The sequence below is a fragment of the Styela clava genome, chromosome 12, assembly GCF_964204865.1.
Source record: "Styela clava chromosome 12, kaStyClav1.hap1.2, whole genome shotgun sequence".
NCBI lineage: Eukaryota > Metazoa > Chordata > Ascidiacea > Stolidobranchia > Styelidae > Styela > Styela clava.
Window position 1 is genome coordinate 20,759,464 of NC_135261.1, and position 16,580 is coordinate 20,776,043.

General features: G+C 34.4%; 1 protein-coding gene across 3 annotated transcripts in view; it reads right to left on the bottom strand.

Annotated features, from left to right (window-relative positions):
• Nucleotides 1-1,456: 1,456 nt before the first annotated feature.
• The window catches only part of LOC120330268 (low-density lipoprotein receptor-related protein 6-like), a 40,518-nt gene continuing 25,394 nt past the window's right edge, over nt 1,457-16,580 (bottom strand). For 2 of the 3 annotated variants that reach the window (XM_039397148.2, XM_078118815.1), the window contains 18 exons: nt 15,378-15,611; nt 14,500-14,726; nt 13,667-13,987; nt 12,729-12,928; nt 11,746-11,951; nt 11,485-11,589; nt 11,052-11,170; nt 10,371-10,523; nt 9,889-10,030; nt 9,570-9,696; nt 8,891-9,010; nt 8,383-8,557; nt 7,893-8,026; nt 7,444-7,551; nt 5,932-6,056; nt 4,953-5,375; nt 4,354-4,493; nt 1,457-4,155 (listed from right to left, as the gene is read on the bottom strand). In XM_039397148.2, the coding sequence (XP_039253082.2) occupies nt 3,258-4,155; nt 4,354-4,493; nt 4,953-5,375; nt 5,932-6,056; nt 7,444-7,551; nt 7,893-8,026; nt 8,383-8,557; nt 8,891-9,010; nt 9,570-9,696; nt 9,889-10,030; nt 10,371-10,523; nt 11,052-11,170; nt 11,485-11,589; nt 11,746-11,951; nt 12,729-12,928; nt 13,667-13,987; nt 14,500-14,726; nt 15,378-15,611 (3,957 nt within the window). In that variant the 3' untranslated portion in view covers nt 1,457-3,257. The remainder of the gene's footprint in view (nt 4,156-4,353; nt 4,494-4,952; nt 5,376-5,931; nt 6,057-7,443; nt 7,552-7,892; nt 8,027-8,382; nt 8,558-8,890; nt 9,011-9,569; nt 9,697-9,888; nt 10,031-10,370; nt 10,524-11,051; nt 11,171-11,484; nt 11,590-11,745; nt 11,952-12,728; nt 12,929-13,666; nt 13,988-14,499; nt 14,727-15,377; nt 15,612-16,580) is intronic. The other variant, XM_039397149.2, reaches the window with a different exon arrangement.

Below are 16,580 nucleotides of genomic sequence, written 5' to 3' on the forward strand. Positions count from 1 at the left end.
CCGCAGTTTGCACACCCCTGATTTTAAATCCATATTCCCTAAGGTATTTATAAAATTAGTTTCAGGATTTTAAAAACCAGAAGGATTTTCCTTCATTTTCTAGAGCAGCATTTGGGTTAAAGCTCTCGAATAATTCACGACTTGACGACCCAAGAAAATCACAACAGTCACTGCGGGAGGCCAGTGGCCGTTGGTTCGCGAAACTACCTTATTCTCTAGCACAAGGCTGCCCAAACCGCGGCCCGCCAGACTGATTTTTGGGGCCCGCCCAATAAAGTTTACGAGCAGACTTTTTAAATTTTTACTATGCTATTTTGGCACGTTTGCATGTTTCGTGATTTTGGTGTGATCATTCCCGCTATCTATCTACATTGCTATCTATCTACAAATGCCGATTCTTATTATTACGAATGTATAAGTCTTGCGCCCTGGTGGACATCGGAGTAAGTTTTTTTTATTTTTCGCGAAAGTGTGCGTCCGGTTCGACGAACTCGATAGATATTAGGCGATCATTAGGGACGAACGCTGAGCGCAGTAATAGGAATGAATTTGGAACCGAAACTTCCAAATTAAATTCATTCTGATTGCTTTCTTTCGTGTCGGCTTTGATCGTCTTCATCGTAAACGTAATATAAAAAGTCAACAATATCTTTGCTACTGGTTCCAAGACTCGTTGTCAATTTATGTTTGTATTTTTGTTTATGTTATGTATGCGTTAAACAAAATTTCGGAAATGTCGTCACTGCGTATCCGATGACTTCTACATATTGGCATTTCTACATATTCAAATTATACATACAGTATATATATATATTCGTCCAGACATTATTGTAAGGTTACTTCATTAAATAATTGTATTGATGTTTTACGAACAAAAACTTGATGTTCCTGCGACATTATGCTCATTAAAAATTGAGACAATAATATATAGGCACTGAAAATCAATCAATAAAAAACACTTGACGCAAATATAACACTCAATTTTGACCTCTTTGTTTGTTGGTGAAAGTTGTGTGCAGATTATCGTGTGGTCGTCAGAAATCCACAAGTGCGTTGTGAAATGATTGATTCAACGTCCCGCTAGTTTAATGTCCACGCCCTGTGTTACCAGATATTCGAATAGTAAACATATATTCTAATATTCGACTTAATATTGGAATATTTTGCCAGCCTTATACTAATTACCCAGTGAATAATTATTAAATTGATTGATTTTTTGTTAATAAACTTGCTTTCCATGTATTATGTAAATTCTAACGAAATCAGGACTTAGCTGGTATTGAAGTTTCGTACAAACGTGTGCGGCCCGCAACGAATTTCATTATGCAAAAGTGGCCCGCGAGGCGAAAAAGGTTGGGCAGGCCTGCCTAGCAGTACGTAGAAATCTATTCATATTTCTGCTCAACCACGAATTAGTATCCTAGCAACAGTTCACTTCGATAAAAACAAATTCAGCTTAATTCAAAAAGTCACTTTATGTTCAATCAGAAAAACAATCTACGAACAATCACACACAGGTACAAACAAACAAATAAACAAGCACGCGTAAAAAAGGACCAACAATGACGGCAAACTAAAACCATTATTTATACAATTTATAAAATGCTTTTAAAACTCAAGAATCAAACCATGAAAATATTAAAAACAAATAACCGAGAAAATGGGTTATAAAGTCAAAAATTTTGTTTTGTTGAGGATCTGTTATCGAATGACTTACCTTAAATGGAAACAGTAAGATCAGTAGTCCAACACTTGCAGAATTTTCACAATTTTTTTTTTTTTGAAATAGGTAACAATATTTTTTTAAGCGATTTTTCACAAAAATATTGTTTCCCTGGAACACCCAGGAAAAATCTTTTAAAAAATTGTTACCTATTTCAAAAAAAAAAAAAAATTGTGAAAATGAAAATTCTGCAAGTTTTGAACTACTGATCTTCCCTATATTTAAAATTTGTATGGATTTGGGAATTAAAGGTTTAGGTTCGAATTTGTCTTGGTGGCAACAGTCTTGGCAATGTTCAGATGCATATTAGTTCCCGCTTGAAACATGCGAATGGCGCCAATGGTCGATCATAATATAATAAAAATGGCAGAAACAAATCTTTAATATTATGTTGAATCACAATCGTAAAATAAAATAAACGGAGGTCAGAGTGGGTGATATAGGTAAAGTAAAAAATGGTGCAACCATTTTATCAATTCAATGTTATTTATAGAATACAACAAAATTACCCTTTCATTATAATACGAACCGAAGCTCAAGGATAATAGCCAATAAAACTATTAGATATAAACCATGGACACAACTGGCATACTCTATAAGGCTATAATGTATAAATTCAAAAATTGTATGAAATAAGATTCTATAACTCACTAAAATATTTGCAATAACTTCGATAGACAGTTAATAGTAATGAATTGTTAATAACGTGAGGATATCCATAAAATTATTCCATCTCAAATTTATTTATTGGGACTTAACAACACTGATAGTCATAGATTGCCTCAACATAACATATCGTTGTGACTTCTAACGTGACATCGTGCTTCAGACCTTACATTGTAAAACATGCGAAATGAGATTTATTAGTTAAGAGAAGGAAAAGCTGTGAGATGAAAAATTAATAAAAAACGCTGAAATATTCCAACTTTAGTTTGAAAAGCTTTCAATGAGGTATAAACACATTCACACATGTAACATTAAAAGTTACTGTTTTTGGCGTTTTCTGTTACAAATCTAAAATGCACATCTACTTTGTCTGGGGCACAAAGCATAAAAAAAAGAAAACTTCACAATTTTTCGAAATAATGCATCAAACTAACACTAAAGTTATCATGACAATCAAAGGCTTATAAAAGGTTAAACCTTAAAACATAATAACAAGAAGGCAACTATAAAATGATGGCACTATCACATGAACCTTATTAAAATGGCATTTAATTTTACAAGAATATGTTAACATGAAAGAAAAGAGTGAAAGTAATAGTAGAAAAATAACAAAAGTAATACTAATAAAAGCACTCGCCAGAAAGAGATTTCAACATTGTTTTATTATTTCATTTACAAAAAAAATCAAACTTGATAAAAAATAAGGTAAAGAAAAGACATCTTCAACCAATTTGAAAAAAAGAATATTGAGTTGGAATCGATTCGATTTGTATATCGAAATGAATATACCTGGTGGCAATCATGCGCTATATATATAATTGTCAACTGGAATTGTTAAAATTTAACAAACAACTATAGAATATAGTTACTATGAGGAATCAGTTACCGGGGAAGGTGGGGGATCAAAAATTGGATAATCAAGTTCAGTATTTGATGAAGATGACCTTGAGGGATCTGATTGAATAAGAGGTTCGTCTGCTTTCTCCTCTACGTTTGGAGAGGAGTTGTCGTCTTGAGGTGAGGGGAAAACCTCTCCCTCATCAGCTGGTTCACACTTAGTTTTAAGAAGTTGTTGATGAACAGACGCATCATCATTGTTTTCAGATGTCGGATCCTTATTAATAAGAGGATCTGTATCTTTAGAATCGTCATCTTCTACTTCTTCCTCTAATTGATTAACAAATCGAGTAGGATCATCATCCTGGTTGTCCTCTGCCTCATCGTGAGTGCAACAATAATCGGACATGTAGTGACTGCGAGGTGTAGGGGGTGGTGCGAACGGATCAGAGTCACTGTTCAGTTCAAAGGGCACTGCGTTGTAGCGAGGCGGTTGTCGATGAGACGACATACCTCTACTACCTTTCCGTGAAGAAGAATGGTAGTGTCTACCGGTCTGCCGTCTACAACATGGCCCCATGCATTCTTGTGGGTTGAGTCTTGTGGACCCGGAAGATGATGATGAATGATGGTGGGGTTCGTGTCCCAAAGGTGGGGTCCTGTACCCATGATGGGATGAATGATACGAAGAAGGTGGCATATATGGGTGATAACCCCCATTATAGCCCATATAAGGAACACACATGTGGTGATAGAAGTGGCAATAAGGTGGTGGAGGAGATGTGGGTGCCCCGCCAGATTTACTCCTCCTACTCAATGTATCGAATTCTCTGCCACTGCCACTGTGGTAGGAACAATCGTCATACGAGTCAGATGGGCAAGGAGTTGGATGGGGTGCAGGCATATAAGCATGGTGGTGATACATTCTCCTGAACAAACAAAAAAAAATTGAATTTAGAAGTTTCAAGAATTATTGGAAATCCAAAATCTCACCAACACAGAAGACATGAAAAGAATGTTTGGGGAATAATTAAATAATGAAACCCTTCAAAAAATTTGATGACACAATTTATGTATTCAATCGGATAGCGAACCAAACCAAATAAAAATAAATACATAAAAATTACCTGCTATGCCTGTGACCATTTCGGCATCTGTAGTATGAAGCAGCCGTTCTGGTAGAAGGACTATCAGATGAATATTGACATTCACCTGCACTTTTTGACCCAGATCTGTCTGTTGCTGGTGATGGAGGTGGATTGAGTGTCTGTAAAAAATTATAGATTTTTAAAAACAGAAGATGAATGGATGTGTTTTTGTACGAGCGAATGAATTTCTGATAAACATTCCATAAAATGCTAGTAATGTCAAATCGATTATATGTGAATGTGAAGAACATAAGGCGCTCCAGAAGTGTGTGTACCAATATGAAGTTAACTAATTTTGTTCGCCTACTTTGCATCGAGTTGTGTTAAGGGAATGAAACCTATGGGTATATTCACTTGGCTAACACAGACAGTCCCCGAACTCGTAATCAAACTAAAATAAGGAAAATCGGTATAAAATTAGTGCCTAACCCTAAACCCTAACCTGGTACACACACTACAGGAGTACCAAATATAATATGATCGATGTATGAAAACTACTGTGGGTGAGGTTTTTGCCAAGAAAAAAGTAAAACACGGAGGTGAAAAAAAATTCTATTATTATTAAATTGTCAACTCACCGGCAAGTATTGCTTATTCGTTCTACTACTTGAACTACTGGATGAAGCACCAGTAATATGTGGTCGTTTCTGGAACTGAGGAAGCATCATGTGATCACTTATATTGTAAGTACTTGCATAACGCATTGTTCCATAAGGTCCCAACTGTGGACCAGGAAGAATAGGATGATGAGGTTGGGGCAAACGAGCATCGACGATTGGTGCAGCCCCCTCAGGATTCCTCGGCCCGATAGAAAAGTTAACGGAAGCAGTTGAGTGACCGGATCCCTTCTTTTGAGCTTTTGCTGAATGTGATGTGTTTCCACTATGATCAACTTGAGCAATATGATCGCCATGATTGAATTCAACATTGACTTGGATTCCTCCCAATGAGCGAGCTGTGTACATGACATGCATATCGTTTCCATGCATATCATTCCTTGACTGTAAAAATGAGAAGAAAACTGAAAACTGTCTCCTAAATAGGATTTTTTGTTAAAATAGATAGCACATAGCTTAGGTCTATCTCTAATCTCTAAACTGGATGATGCTAAAATGAGTTATCACTCTATATACATATATGAAGACATACATATTCACAGATAGGCAATGGCATACTAATGCCTGCAATATCGTAGTCACTGTAGAAGTAGCAGCAGGAAGTAACGCTTTTTGTGTATTTGGATTGAGGCGTTTTATGCTATTTGCAACAAAAAGAAAGTCTTCACATAAGCAAACATAGATTTGTTAAAATTACATTCTGCATAATATCTTTTCATATAGTATTTTAATTCTGAACATTATACCGTCTGGCAAGGCCTTTCTTTGATTTATGTGGCCCAAGAAACCACCTGTGACTCCTCTGCCAGTAATTTATGGTATTCCATAAATTACAATATATCGAACAACAAAAAAATGTTGCATCAGAATTCATGTGATAAAATTAGTACATGCTTCAATAAATTTTGAACAATACAATATTCACATACGAGTTACACACCTTTACCTTTCTTTTTCTGAAGCTGATAACGATTACAGTAATGATAGCTGTGATACAAACAACACTGATAACAGCAATAATCCAAGTAGTGGAGTCATGTAATGAACCAGGTGATAATGTTGTATCTGAATAAAAAGCAACAACAATATTAGAATGATTATCAAAGATGATAAGTTCACACTTCTTGGGCGATTTATATGCTAATAGTTAAAACCATCAATTAGCATGTATGGTGTCCATGCCTTGTTATATCAGTTAGTCTTCCAATTTATAACCACAACGATCAGTAGGGCACAGTTCTCTGTTTCGCTAGCATTTGGTTCAATAAAACGAACACTCCATTCGTCTCTGAAATGAGGGCGTCCGCCGGCATATGTGTCTGATCGTGGAATGCTTGTCTCGATCTAAATTCATCGCCATCCTGTGACCAAAATTGCGTTTTCTTTTGCTAAAAACTCTTGAATTCTACGATAAAAAAATTTTTCCTTGAATAAATCGAAATATTTTTTTTTCTGACGAATTCAATGATTCTGATTGCGCTTCCTTTTAGTTTATTGTGCAGTGCCGATTTTTGACTTAACGGAGGCGTTTGCTTTCAATTTTAAATTTGATGACTTTTAATGTGGGAGTTATTCTTGGAATCGGAGAACTGTGCCATACTGATAAATGAGTACATGCAATGAAGTTCGATTTATGCCTACTATTAAATAATCATTTCCTAGCGACCTAGGCACAGGCTTTTTCCAACCGTGAAGAGAAATACAAAAATGAATGCATTGTTATGTTTTGCGAAAGACATAACTGCAGGTTTTCTACATTTTTGTAGATTTATCCAATCATTAGATAAGTTGTATTTTTAACAGCTAAATTTATTATTAATTCTTGAATCATTGAACCAAATTATAAATATAAATGAATATAGATAGTAAAGAGAAGATAAGTGAAAAGAAATGTTTTGAAATTACCATCTATTGAATGGTCTTTCTCCCATTTTTTTGCTAGTTTCAGACGATAATAGTTTTTTAAAGATGAATCAGAAGAAGAGTGATTGCACACTTGACAGAGAAGAAGCAAAGGCAGAGGAACGAAAGAGAAGAATGAATATTGAAAAATATAATGAAAGTGAATTAGATATTATAATATTTTCAGTAGACTTACAGTTAATTGTAAGTACTGTATGATCAGAATTACTCTCGTATGAGCTATCACACAGTACAGTAAATATAATTATAATTTTACAAATAATTACGAGAAACCTTTTTCTCACAAGTATAATTGCTTATTTCATGGAAAGAGATCAAATTATTTTTATCCATCACTTTAATACTATATTTTTCGAGTATCCTTGGCACATACGGATAGTCGGATGCAGGTAGGAAGTGGAAAAAAAGAAAAGACCTAGAGCTTAAAACACAATACCCTAGTCCCCCGGTGACTACAAGAAACTCCGATGAATTCAATTAGAAAAATTCAATAGTTGACCGTTAAATTATAACTAATATATGAACATACTTGGGCAATCTTCATCAGAGGCATCTCCACAATTATCAACTCCATCACATTTCAGTTTGTTGGAAATACAATGTCTGTTGTTGCATGTAAACTGGTTCTCTGCACAAGCTGATTAAAAAAAAAAACATTTTAGGATAGGAGAGGATTTACATATTTACCCTTGATATTTGATAAAGGACGAGTAAAAATTTCTTTAGGATACATGAATAATACTAGACTGACTATTACTACCACTGATGTTTTATTCACTTTTTTCTTTGCCTGTTCGAATCTTTTTGCTTCTTCATAACAAACACATATGGAGACAATAATTCAAATACGAGTATCAACTTATCCACAGTTCCAAATCAATAATATACAAATTATATTTATATATTGCGCATCAATACATATTTTTGTATCACTGCCCACTTTAACAACTGGAAAACATTGTACTTATAATCACTTACGACAATTCCGTTCATCTGAACCATCGATACAATCGGCTTTTCCATTGCATTGTTCGCCGACGGGAATACATTGCTTGGCACCAATGTCAGTCCAAGGTACTATATTTAAGATCTGACTAGCGTCTTCTGCACTCCTGCAAAAATGAAATAATTGCCAAAATAAAGATTAACGCTCACATCCAATTTTTTAACATGTGGCCAAAAAATTACAAAATTTCTCGGAAATTATGGTAGTCTGAAACTTTTTACATTGTACTGCCATATTTCATAAACCTATATCAACCAGCATGCAGGTAAATAAGTTACAATTTATCATTAAATCTAGCACTAGTAGGCCTTATGATTTGGTTAGATTTGAGATCAGGTGATCCAAGTGTTTAAAAATTACTGTTTATCTGTTACAATTGATAACCAAACATTGTCAGAAAATAGAATCCAGAGAGAGTTGAAAATAAAACAGACTCAAGATTTTATAGAATACTCCACTTACATTCCGGTACCACATTGAAATTTGTCTGGAGAATCACATGGTGGACAGTTTTGTTCATCAGAAGCATCGTAACAGTCTTCTTCTCCGTCACATCTCCAATTAGCAGGAATACAAGGTTTATCACTACCTTGAGACGAACAAATAAAATCACTTGCTTTACAAGTGCTGGACTCACCTAGAAAAGAAATAATAAAAATTTAATTTTTTTCAGTTCCACAGAACAAAGTATAGTACTATTGAACCAAATAAATGACAACAGTTTCCTAATGCCTGCATTTGTAACAGGTTTATGAAAGATATATAAACGATTGAGACAGACAAAAAATGTTCGAAATAAATTGGGTAGATGAACAGACCAGGGGTGATATCAAATGGTATGCACTTTTAAAAATCATTTCAAAAGGACTTGAAGTTTCAGCATGAAACAGCTCAATACTATAATAACAACTATATATAGAAATATTCAGTTAGCTTGGACAAATGTCTAAATGTAGAACAACAAACGAACCACAGCTGAAGTCATCAATCAAGGATAGATGCTTTGGGCAAGAACATTTGTTTGTTCCGTCGTCTTTTCCAATACAGATATGTGAACATCCTCCATTGTTTTTGGTACACGGATGCTGAGCTAAAGATAATATTAACATTGAAGATAAAGCTACTTTGCTCATAGTTATGAGATGGCGGAAACTTGGGTACTCCCGTAGTATATGTACCAGGAATTAGGGTTAAGCCATAATTTCATTCCGATTTCCCTTAAACTTTCTGGTTGAACTGAGAATATTTTAGTTATATTTCGAGTTCAGGGACTGTCTGTGTTAGCCAAAAGAATGTACCCCCTGGCCCCTTCCCATGGGTTTCAGTCGCTTTACACAACTTGATGTAAAAAAGGCAAACAAAATTAGTCACCTTCATATTGGTACACATACTTCTGGAGCATCGAAATTTGTGTTCACTCTCACTTATCACAAACATGAACTCATATATTTCAAGAACTATGTATCCCAGTAATGCTTTACCAGAATCATATTTTCTCAAGTTATTGGCAAACTATCTACCTTTTTAAAGTTTACAGCACTGATAGACAGTTTAATTCAGCATAGCTGATGATAAAAATACATTTTTAAAAATTGTTACAACATATCAAATAACAAGTTTCTTAATAAGTTCAATTTCACGTGACATACCAAAATCTCTCCTCGAAATACTGGTCACGCCAACAATGTCATTTAGTTCTTCCATCATTCCTAGAAGAACTTTTGAATGTCCTGATTTCTTGTCAGTAACGATTTGATAACCAGCCGTAGCTCCAACCTAAAAAATCGGCAATCTAAAACTGATGTGAAAATATTGTACAAGGGAACATAGCTAAATAAGATTATCTGTTCTTGGGTAGTTCAGTTTTCTGTTAATATTCCAAAATATTCCTCATGAATCAAAGTTGAAAAAAAATATAAAATAATAAAAAACGAGTGAAAATAAAAAAGTTAAAAAAATTATTCTTACAGTTTCATCCACCCAATATACATTTGATCCTAGGATAGTTATTGCTCCAGGTTTGCTTACATCGTCACGATAAGATTTTTTATGATTTCCGTTCAAGTCGCTCACTTCAATTTTTTGCAAACCAACATTGGACCAATATAATCTGAGTTGAGAAAAAAAGATGATGAATAAAAACTTTGTGGATGAATATAAGCAGGAGGTGTTATGGCTTCGTCAGATCTATTTTCATATATCTGTTATGTATATTTTCAAACCAAATCTGAATCTAGCCATAACCATCAGTATATACATTTGTGAGTGTAATTGTAATTCATTTAGAATAATACTAATGAAATCATTTCACTGATAGAAATATCTATTTAGAAACGTGGTTATATTCTCGTATCAACGCATTTCTTCTTCCATCCTATTCAATGTATCAATTACCCATGATTATTTCACCAGCCCTTAAAAATATTTTACCAACTATGAATTCAAAATACCTTTCTGCATCATGATCAATCGCAAGACCAGTGACCCTGTCTATACCTCGATCAATTATAGAAATAACTTCTCTTCCTGCATAATCAGCACAAATTATCGAGGTACGACATGAATCATCATCTGATGGGCATTCACTACTGAAGAATATTTTACTGTTAAAAAAAGGAGAAAATTAGTACCAAAAGTAACTCAAAATATTTGTACAATTTTTTGTTTAAGAACGGCAGCTCACAGTTCGCTCACAAGAACTTACTCAAAAATTAAAAAGAATGATCCTAAGCAAAGCTACAGGCAATCACTTAAATGCCAAGAGATACTGATACTTTAAAAAAAGTATAGTGTGGGGTTGTGCTTCAATAAATACCAGCTGACCAGAGACTTCATGCAGTTCGTGCCGATATGATTGGTAAAACGACTATGAAATAGTGATACTATGAGATGGTGGGTGAAGGCTAAACCCACAACTGAAAACTTTTTTGAACAAAAAAGTACTAAAAGTTCAAAACACATCCATTTATAGTATTTGTGGAATAAGCAAATCGGCACAGCATTTCGTCTATAGGATAGGGTTTTCAGTTCGGACGCCAATCATATCTGCTATTTATTTTTGAGTGAGAATAAAACATGTTAAATATAAAATTTCTCTAAAGGAACTTCTTCATAAACATAAATCAGCTCACCCATTGGTTGGATGAACTACAATTTTCCTGGGTCTGATAAATTTTCTTTTCTCATTGATTCGAACCATATTTTCAACAATTGTACCAATGATTGTGCCATCCAGTTGCATAATATTTATCTAGATGAAAAAAAACTCAAATTACAGAAGGAAATATTTTAAAGCAATGACGAAATGAGGATACTTCAAGAATTGGTTACATGTCGTTATCAACCAAAGATCCTGTCGTATTCGAAGCGATGAAATGAACATGTTATGATTAATTGAATAAAAACTTACTAAAGCAAAAGAGCAACATACAGGTAATAAACAAATCAGTATTTAAAAAATAACTTTCGACAATGTAACATTTTAGAATATTTTGGAGATATTCCAACAGCTGAAAATATAGGTAAAAATAGAAAAAGACAAAGTGGTGGACGGTGATAACTTACTGTATTATTATAACTATCCGTCCAGAATAAATATTTCCCAAATGGATCGATAGCCAAGTCATAGGGATGATGATTTGATTTGTTGTTGGATAGAACAGTTGTTACCTAAAAGTATTTGAGAAATTAGTTTTAAAATATGATAAAATAACACTCTTTTTTTATGAAGTGTTTCCACACCCTCACTCAAACTCGCTATACAAAAATCCACCAATTTTTCAGAAGCACTAGAATCATTCAGGTTTGAACTGTATAAAAACTTACTTCACTTCCATTCATTCTTGACTTTTTTATTTCTCCGAGAGTTTGATCAATCCAATAAACATATCCTTCAATTGGATCATAATCGATAGAAATCACATGACCAAGATTACGAATAGGTAGAACTGCAGCAGGATCTGGATTTTGTCGACTCGGTACTACTCTACTGATGTATCTATCTTGACTGAACAGAAGAAATGTTTCTGGTGCTGCAAAAATTTAATTAAAAATAAAAAATTAGATCATTTAAATTAGGAATGAACCTCAAAAAAGTAATTCTAATGGTTTGAGTCATTTGATAGTAGCATCTCAGTTGATACTCATAGTATTAAAGGAAAAATGGATATGCTTGAATGTACTTGGATTAGTGATAAATTGACAGGCTGGGATATTACAAAAAAAATGGATGCTCCCAAAGTATGCGAACCAAGATGGCGGACATCGGAACGTAACATGGGTAACAGATTAGGGTTAGGCGATAATTTTTTTCCAATTTTCCTTATTTTAGTCCTCTTATCAGTTCGAAGACTAGCCAAGAGCCTCCCGTAGTATTTATACCTAAAATTATGGCCTAACCCTAACCTATTACACATATTACATTCCGATGTCCGCCATCTTGGTTCGCATACTTCGGGAGCCCCAAAAATGTTACTCTGCAATTATAAACCAAGAAACATATAACACTCTTCATATACTCCAATTCTGTAAATAAATTCAAATTATAACATTTTCAAGGACAATTTTTGATTACTGTAACCAAAATAAAACTTCTCAGAAGACAAAATAATAATTTATATTCGATAACTGCTCAAGTGTCAAAAGGTGTCAGAGTGGCTGATAAAGTTTCAATTGTTATATCACCTTTGACATCTTGTTGATTAGCCAATATTACGAAAATAAACAAGTGACTTGTGAGATTATTCACAGAACTATTCAAACCATGACAAATGACTACTATGATATCAAATATAAAACATTGTCTCTACCACTGCAAGAGACGTTATCCTTTTTCAATTTGTAATGTGCTGTGCAAGTACATTGATGAGTGCCACCAGGTACAGATAGACATATGTGTTCACATCCACCATTTGCATGAGAACAAGCTGAAACACCAGTTTGTCTTGATGTGTGATAAACCAACATATCATGGATTTCCTCTCCATGTGTGACTTCTTGAATGAGTTGCCTGAAAAATAAAATATTTTTACGCTTTGATTACAATATACAAAATTGGGCGCTCCAGAAGTGTATGTACCAAGATGGAGGTAACTGATTTTGTATGCCTACTTTACATCAAGTTGTGTGAAGGGACTGAAACCTATGGGCAGGGGATATATTGACTTGGCTAACACAGACAGTCCCCGAACTCGTAATTGAACTAAAATAAGGAAAATCGAAATAATATTATGACTTAACCCCAACCTGGTACACATACTACGGGAGTACCAAACCATAATGTTTCTGCATTTTCGTTCATATTTGACATCATCATAAGTGGTTTGATGTTCGTTAATGATTGTAGGTTAGCCCCGACATTTAGTCCAATGCTGGCACCACTGGCGCACTGGGCATAAAAATGAAATACTTCCGTAATACTAACAGACAATCTTTAACAAACTTCAATATGTATAAAAAAAACTATACTATATGATTATACATAAAATAAAAAAACTTTTGATTAAAACTTGTTTGAATTTATGAGTATTGCACATCACCGCAGTAAAATCAATCTTTTGGTCTGAGTTTCGAAGCTGTACTTGTATTAGTTTTAATTTAAGATAGAGCCTTATGTCCCTGTTTAGGTTTGGCTGTTGGAAGCATGCTACTGCGGCAATGCTATTTTCTCAAAACGTCACGTAAGCGTATTTTGTTCTACGGCGGCGATATATTCATAAATTCATGATCTATCTTGTATTTGTTTCACCTGTTTGCTCCATTTGTTTTGTTGGCTCTCTCGATGGAATTGCCTTTTGTCCAGTAAATATAGTCATTGTATAATGTCATTATGAAGATTGCTTTATCGACACTTGAAAATATTGACAATCTATCTTGTCCCGTCATATTTGATGAATATATTACATTAGCATCAATGTCGACCCAATATAGACGTTTGTTCTCGTAATCTATGGTTAAGGAATTTGCTCGACCTATTTCACCATTTCCGAGAAGAGTGGTAACATGCGACCCATCCATATGAGCTCGTCGAATCTTAGGCTGCCTACCCCACTCTGACCAGTAGATGAACCTAAAAAAATATTTTGAATAATTTATATTAAAACCAACGCATCATATTTATAAAGCTTGAACAGTCCTTTACAATTTTATCCGATATAAACAACATGGAAAAACTCTATAGCATTATTCTCATATTTCAAAAAAATAGATCAGTAACACAAGAATATGTAAAATGTATGGCACTCTGGAAGTATGTGTACCAAAATGGAGGTAACTAATTTTGTTCGCATACTTTACATCAAGTTGTGTGAAGGGACACAAGCCTATGTGCAGGGGTAATGTGGTATATTCACTTAGCTAACACATACAGTCCAAGAACTCGTAACAGAACTATAGCCTAATAAAGAAAGTCAGAATAAAATTATGGCCTAACCCTAACCTGGTACACACACTACGTGAGCACCAAATGTATTTCCTGAATAGTCCTTTTTTTTGAAGATTATGCTTTGAAAAGTTGTTCTAAGTCATTCAAGTCAATTATCAACTTTCCATTATAAAAGTTTCTTAAAAACTATGACATACCCATTGACTGGATCCACTGCAACACTGGATGGAAAATCAAGATCATTCAATACAATTGGACGACGACTGGTAGTGTCCATTCTGGCAACTTCAATGCGACTGGTCAGTGAATCTGCCCAGTAGATGTTACGTCCAAGCCAATCCACAGCAATTCCTTCCAGTGTGCTGGCACCCTGGTCTACAACACTCTGAACATTTGTTCCATTCATAGAAGCACGAAATATTTGCTGAAACAAATAAAAATCCAAGTCTTTGCAATGATTCCAAATGAAAAATGAAATTTTGCATTTATTCAGAGCCAAGACTCATAATAAATCATTTTTAGTGAAATTTTTATTTCAACAAACTGCTGTATGTACTAAATAATATATTTGTTAGATGACATATTTTCCAGCTGATAAGTAGATTTTCTGGACCAAATTTCTTAGTCTGATTTTCAGGGTTTGGCTTACTATTAGATTTGGACTAAAAAATTCTGGAAAAGTGGGACAATAACATGCCTTCCCCGTCAGTTTTCATGAATCGTCGTTCCTCTCTGTGTGAATCGCAAACATCTCTGCTGTTATTAATATATTCGATGTTGCCACATTTATGTGAGCATCACCAGTAAAAGCAATTACCGATACAATCAGTGTAATAAATAAATCATGAAAACAAGGCGCTTTGGCACAAATGTTGTAAACACTGCAAAGAAAGAGTGCAAGAGTGTCCGACCACATTGGTGCATAATCGAGAAAATAATTAGCAAAATATAATCGATGAAAACATAAATCAAAAACCCTCATTTCCAGTACTAAAAATGGTCCTTGACTTATTTGTCAAGTCAGCTTATTAGCTGAGCAGTTAGGCTAGGAAGATGTTCTATATCAGCTACAAACCTTCTTGTCATTATCAGTCCAATAGATGGTGTTGTCATCTACTGAAACATCGAGATGTATGGCATCAACGTGCTGTGGAAAAGGAACTTGGATACTTCCTTTCAATGCGGTTTCAAGAGATATTCTTCTGACGCCGGCAGATGCCAAAGTGAAAAACAAGAAAGCTTCTGGCTCAATGCAATTTCGCATGTCAGATAAAAGTTCTTGTCCATTAGGACATTGGCACCTTGGACCCTAGAATAAAAAACAAGGTGGTTGAATTGATGACTCCTGATGAAAATCTGTCAGACAAAATTTAACAGTCATAGTAATGACAATCTTTATACAGTACATATAGGGCAAGGGTGGGCAAGGTTTTTTGACCAGGGGCCAAAAATTGTACCCACCTAGGGCACCCATGTAAGTAAAATGTTGAATTTTATAAAATATTTACAGTGTTACAAAAGCAAAAGTGAAAAACAATAAGTCTCATGATAAAACAGCATTTAATCTGTAATCTCAACAAATTCCTTGAGCTATTTTAGCTAAAACACCAAAATTTGGTTTTAGTTTGGTTATGGTGGCATCAGGCAGGCCAGATTGAATAACCTAATGGGCCAGATTTGGCCCGTGGGCTGTAGTTTTCCCTGTAAGATATAGAGTGATGAGGTCAATAGGAACCAACTCTGGAGAGAACATCATTTCCTATCTCTGAGTCCTAGATTACTGGAACTTTTAGGTACAAACATACATAAATAGAAGTTCAAGTGTTAAATAAATTTTCATATTCGTTTAGGAAATTGAGAAATTCAAGTGTTATGTTTCTTTTGGTTCGCCCTATATTTAAATGATCCATGCGTAAAAAAATTCAACCTGCCACTTTTTACCATATTATTAGTGGTGGAGAAAGTGTGAAATACCTTAGATGAATAATATGTTTTTGAGCGCTTATTTGAATTTTATGCCTTTACAATACATTTAATAGTTTTTATTTCGTGTGCAGTCATAATGGGATAAAGAATGTTCGCATAACAACAATCGGCCATATGAAAAAAAGTTGAGATTTGAGAACCACAGCTATTTGAAAAATACAGGATAAAAAATATAGAATATAGATCAAAACAATGTCACTATTGAAGATGAAAGTTATCACGAGTAACAGTCAATCTTCATAAAAAGAAGCCGGTACAATCACACTTGAAAAATAGTACATGGGCTATTTGA